The 6106-nt window shown below is 41.1% G+C and overlaps 1 protein-coding gene across 2 annotated transcripts in view; it reads right to left on the bottom strand.

Moving 5' to 3' along the window:
• Positions 1 to 281: 281 nt before the first annotated feature.
• The window catches only part of LOC106836117 (zinc finger protein 571), a 29947-nt gene continuing 24122 nt past the window's right edge, over positions 282 to 6106 (bottom strand). Inside the window, exon 4 of one of the 2 annotated variants that reach the window (XM_014848751.3) lies at positions 282 to 2411. In XM_014848751.3, coding sequence (XP_014704237.3) covers positions 718 to 2411 — 1694 coding nt within the window. In that variant the 3' untranslated portion in view covers positions 282 to 717. The remainder of the gene's footprint in view (positions 2412 to 6106) is intronic. The other variant, XM_070499006.1, reaches the window with a different exon arrangement.

Raw genomic sequence — 6106 nt, 5'->3', positions numbered from 1 at the left:
AATTAGAAAATGTGGAAGAATGACTTCTGCTTTTGGAATTTGTTGTAGAAATTACAAAAAAGCTCTATGACCTTAAAGAAATTTCTCCCATAAAATTACTTTCCAGTATGAATTTTCTGGTGCAGCAAAATTTATGAGCTCTGAGATGGAGGCCTTCAAACCCTTATATTCTAAAGCTTTTGTCACATTCCTGTACTCATAAAATAGTCCTACCATTTGACTTCTCGAATAGCATATAATAATGTCAACAATAGCAATGATAATCACACTGAGTATCAGATACTGTCCAAAGGGAGTTACATGTATTTAATCATTTATAATTTAATCATTATATACATTTACATATACATTTAATACATATTATATAGTACACATATAATACAGTATTTAACACATAAAGAAACTGAGGCACAGAGAGCTTAAGTAAGTTATCTAATTTCACAGTTAAGAAATGGTGAAATAGAGATGGTGCTCAATAAAGCATATAATTCAGCATTACATTCCAGGATTATAAAGATTTTTTAAAAAATGTTTACCAGGTTCCAGAGGTCATTTCTACCTTCATTAATACAGGCTTTCTAAAAATGAGTTGATTTTGAGCACAAGCAAGAGGATGTTCTACCTTCATTACAAACACAATATAACATGTTCTCTAATATCCCAGAGCTGTTGAAGACGGGTGAAAGTTTCCTATCTTAAATCATATTCAAGGCTTTCTCAATTATGAAGCCTCATGTGTTGAGTGAGTTGTGAATGACGTCTAAAGTCTTTACCACAGTGGACACATGCATAGGGTTTCTCACCAGTATGGATCCTTTGATGTAGAGTAAGTTCTGAGCCACGACTAAAGGCCTTCCCACACTCCTTACACTCATAGGGTTTCTCACCAGTATGAGTTCTTAGATGTTCAGTAAGGTGTGAGCCACGAATAAAGGCCTTCCCACATTGTTTACATTCATAGGGCTTTTCACCTTTATGAATTCTCTGGTGTTCACTAAGTTGTGAGCCATAAATAAAAGCCTTGTCACATTCCTTACATTTGTAGGGTTTTTCACCTGTATGAATTCTCTGATGATACGTAAGTTGTGTGGCACGAAAAAAGGTCTTCCCACATTCCTTACATTCATAATGCTTCTCACCATGAATTTTCTCGTGTTGAGTAAGATAGGCACCACGAATAAAGGTCTTTCCACATTCCTTACATTCAAAAGGTTTCTCACCTGTATGAATTCTCTGATGTTCACTAAGTTGTTTGCCACAGACAAAGGCCTTCTCACATTCTTTACATTTGTAGGGTTTCTCACCTGTATGAATTCTCTGATGTTGAGTAAGATTAGAATTAGAAATAAAGGCTTTCCCACATGCTTTGCATTTATAGGGTCTCTCACCTGTATGAACTCTCAGATGGTAAGTAAGTTGTGAGCCACGGAAAAAGGCCTTCCCACATTCTTTACATTCATAGGGTTTCTCACCTGTATGAATTCTCTGATGTTCATTAAGTTGGGAGGCACATAAAAAGGCCTTCCCACATTCTTTACATCTGTAAGGCTTTTCACCAGTGTGAACTCTTTGATGATAGGTAAGGTGTGAACCAAGAATAAAGGCCTTTCCACATTCCTTACACTCATAAGGTTTCTCGCCACTATGAATTCTCTCATGGTAAGTAAGTTGGGAGCCAAGAATAAAGGCCTTCCCACATTCCTTGCATTCATAGGGTTTTTCACCACTATGAATTCTCTGATGGAGAGTGTATTGTGAACAATAACTAAAGGCTTTTCCACATTTCTCACATTCATATGGTTTCTCTCCTGTATGAACTCTCTGATGTTCAGTGAGCTGTGAACCACGAATAAAGGCCTTCCCACAAGCTTTGCACTGATAAGGTTTTTCATCAGTGTGAATTTTCTGATGTTGAATCAGATCAGAACTCCGACCAAAGGCTTTCCCACATTCCACACACTCATAAGGTTTCTCATCATTCTGAATCCTCTCATGTTGACTATAGGTTAGTTTTTTGCTGAAGGTCTTCCTACGCTTCTTAACTTCAGAGTGTTTCTCTTTATTATGACTTTTCTCATGTTGAATAAGGCATGGCAGGTAGCTGAAAGCTTCTTTACCTTCCTTACGTTTGTACAACTTTTCCTTGGTAGGATTTATCTGATGAAGAGTAAGGGATGTGGAATGGCTTTGAGTGGGCTTTTTTTCACAGGTAATTTTCATGTGCATGTAAAGTCCTTCCTGACTTCTCTGTTGACCCTCAAACTTGTCTTTGCACTCCATATTATCTCCAAGATCATGGTGCTTAAGGTTATGGCTGACAGGTTTCCTCATATAATTCCACTGCAGTGATTCCGTTTCATAAGTTCCTTTTTCTGGAGATGACTTTTTGGTCCCACAACTGGATTCCAAGTCTGTAAGATAACAAGAAAGAAAATTCCTGCTGTTTTTGTTTACAAGGAGAAATGAAACTTCTAAGATAAAAATGGTAGCTAAAATGAAAATTCACATTAGAATAGAGTGGCTTACATAGTGCTCTAATATTTTGTGCAATTAAAAAAAGGAGACAAGGAGAGAACACAGAATGAAAGGAGTTTATAGGGAGGAAAGTAACTAGGAGAACAGATTAAGTCAGTGGTTCTCCAACTTTGGAGTGGAGTAGAATCACCAAGGAAGCTTATAAAATAACAAAACATCTCTCTCCCTGCTGAAACAAATAAACAAACAAACGTCTGGGTGGATATCCAATCTATGAAGAAATCCTATTAGCTCTCCTGTCAAATTTATCAAGTATCTGATCACATCCACTGCTACCACCCTAGGCCAAGCAACCAGTCTCTCACTGGTCTCTCTGCTCTCAACCTTGCCCCTACAATTTTTCTTCACACAGCAGCCAGAGGAATCCTTTTAAAATGGAATTCATATTGTATTACTCCCCTACTAAAAATCTAAGAGTTTACCATCTCAGAATAAAACCCAAAGTCCTACTTACTATGGCCCACAAGACCCTACATGAGTTTGCCTTGGCAACTTCTCTAATGTCATCTCTTACCACTCTCCTAGTTATTCATTTTGCTCTCACCACAATCGCCTTGTTGCTGTTCAAAATTGCCAAGCACATGCCTCCATGTTTACTTTTTGGAAAATTCCCCCAGATATCTGCATGGCTCGCTCTCTCATTTCAGTTTTCTGCTGAAATGTCACATTATCAAAAACATGCAATATATAATAGCACCTAGAATGCATTTATCACTAATGGATATCCTATTTTTTTTTTAAGTTTGTGCCTTGTTTGCCTCCCCCATGCTTAATCAAAGCAAGGAGTTTGTTTCATCCTCTGCTTTATTTCTAGTGCCTAAAATCATTTCTCACACATTGTTGACACTCAATATTTGTCAACAATTTAAAAAATGCAAATGCTCCTTTGTTCATCAGAACAATCTCCCCAGATGCTTCTGATATAAAAACAAGTTTAAGAATGAAACTTAAAACGTTTCAATGGTTTACTTTTGTACTTAGAATAAAATCCAAACTCCTATTTGTGGCCTACAAGCCCTGGCATGATCCATTCCTTGATTACCTTTTTGACCTCATTTTGAACCATTACTATCTTCAGGAACAATGCTCTAAACTTAGTGGCTTTATTTAAGCTCCTGGAACATATCAAATTCTTTCCCATTTAAGACTCTTTCAGGAGACGATGTCAAGATGGCAGCGTAGGAGGACTCCGAACTCACCTCCTCCCAAGGACACAACAAATTTACAACTTATTCTTGGAAGAACTACCCCTGAGAGAGAACTGAAAATGGGAAAAAAGAACCCCCATAACAAGGGACAGTGCTGACTGAGATGGAAGAGGCAGAAATCCCTTCCTGGAGAGAAAAAAGACAGCTTCTAGCCAAGGCACTTCATGGCTGGCTGGGAGCAATCTTAAGGTACAAAGCCTTCCCCGGAGGAGTGGGGGATCTGAGAGGGGGAGAATTACCACAATAAGCAGCTTTTGGACTCAGTACAACCAAGACAAATGTCATATCTGGCTTTGCTGGCTGTTAACTAAAATGGAGAATACCCCCAGAAAAGCTAACAGACATAAGGGGAAAAAAAGACTGCTCTTAAAGGGCCCATGCACAAATTCACCCATTTTGGAAAGCAACTTAAAATAACCAGAAGGAAAGGTGCATAGTCCTTTGATGAAAAGAGACTCAATTCATAAGTTATGGGTGCATCTCAGTGAGAGGTAAGATCTCCCCAGCGACTGAGACATTGGTGGCAGCCATTATTGTGACCTAGTACAGGCGCACTGACACAAGACACTGCCAGAAGCTATTGGAGTTCTTCCCCTGGCATGTTAGTGCAGGGGTCTGCCCCACCTACTAGAGCACCAATCTAATCCAGCTCAGCCAGGGAAGGCAGCCCACTCTAGGAACTGGCCCCACTGAAGAGCAAGCCCTTGGGAAACTTGTGGGCCTGCATAGGTGGGGTGCATAGAACCTCTGCAGCTGGGTGAGTGAGTCCACCTCTGTGGGGCAGGGTGTGCATGAGGGGTGGGCCTGCATTGGTGGAGTGTGTGGGGCCTCTGCAATGGGGCAACTGTATCTGCTTCAGTGGGTTGGGGTGTGTGCACAGGGCAGGACTGTGTTGATGGGGTGTGTGGCCCTGCAGGTGGTGGAGCGTGTCAGCCACAGCAGACTTGTGCTTCTCAAACAGCCACATAGGGGATAAGCCCCACCTTCCGAAGCCTGCAACAACTGGGTATTTCCATACCTGGGGCTTGCCCCACTCAGCGGCACTCCTGAGAGAGCTGACAACAGCTTTGCAGGCTGGAGGCCTATAGCAATTATAAGCCCCTGAGCCTAGCAACCAGCCACGCTGGGGCCTACTCAACAGAAAAACTGCAACAGGAATTTGCTATTAGACCTTGCAGCCAACCGTGCTGGGGTTCCCCATGCCCCAAAGTGACTGAAGGGACCACAGAAGCCACATGCACCTGAGGATTACAACCAGCCAGCCAGGGAGACAGCCTAGCCTCCCTGGGCATCTGCAGCAAGAGCAACCCTGGCACAACAGAAGGACACATGGAGCCCACACAGGGAATACTCCTGGATCATTTGGACTGGTGACAAGAGGGAAGCACACTGCTGGGCTTCATAAGGCATCTCTGACATAAGGCCACCTCTCCAAGATTGGGAGATTAGCTGACCCACCTAATACATAGATGTAAGCACAAAGGAAGAGGCAAAATGAGGAGACAAAGTAATACGTTCCAAGTAAGGGAACAGGACAAAACCCCAGAAAAAGAACCAAATGAAACAGAGATAAACAATCTACCCGAGAAAGAGTACAAACTAATAGTCATAAGGATGCTCACTGATCTTGGGAGAAGAATGGACGAAGTCAGCGAGAACTTTAACAAAGAACTGGAAAATATAAGAAGACCCAATCAGAAATGAAGAATACAATACTGGAAATGAAAAATTCACTAGAGGGACTAAATAGCAGACTAGATGATACAGAAGAACGGATCAGTGGGCTGGACGAAAGACTAAAGGAAATCACCCAAGCTGAACAGATAAAAGAAAAAGAATTAAAAAGAATGAGAACAGTCTAAGGGAACTCTGGGACAACATCATGCACACTAATATCCATATTATAGGTGTCTCAGAAGGAGAACAGAGAGACAAAGGGGCAGAGAATCTATCTGAAGAAACAATAGCTGAAAACTTTCCTAACCTAAGGAAGGAAACAGACATCCAGGTACAGGAAGCACAGAGAGCACCAAACAAGATAAATCCAAAGAGGCCCACCCAAAGACACATTGTAATTAAAACATTAAGAATTAAAGATAAAGAGAGAATCCTAAAAGCTGTAAGAGAAAGGCAACAAGTGACATACAAAGGAAACCCTATAAGGCTATCAGCTGACTTCTCAGCAGAAACCTTACAGGCTAGAAGGGAGTGGCATGATATATTTAAAGTGCTGAAAGGAAGAAACCTATAGCCAAGAATACTCTACTAGGCAAGGTTATCATTCAGAATGGAAGGAGAGATAAAGAATTTCCTAGACAAGGAAAACTTAAGGGAGTTTGTCACCAAGAAACCAGCCTTACCAG

This window comes from Equus asinus, chromosome 26 (genome assembly GCF_041296235.1).
Source record: "Equus asinus isolate D_3611 breed Donkey chromosome 26, EquAss-T2T_v2, whole genome shotgun sequence".
NCBI classification, from domain to species: Eukaryota; Metazoa; Chordata; class Mammalia; order Perissodactyla; family Equidae; genus Equus; species Equus asinus.
The sequence above is the reverse complement of the archived record's forward strand: the minus strand, read 5'-3'. Positions and strand labels throughout refer to the sequence as shown.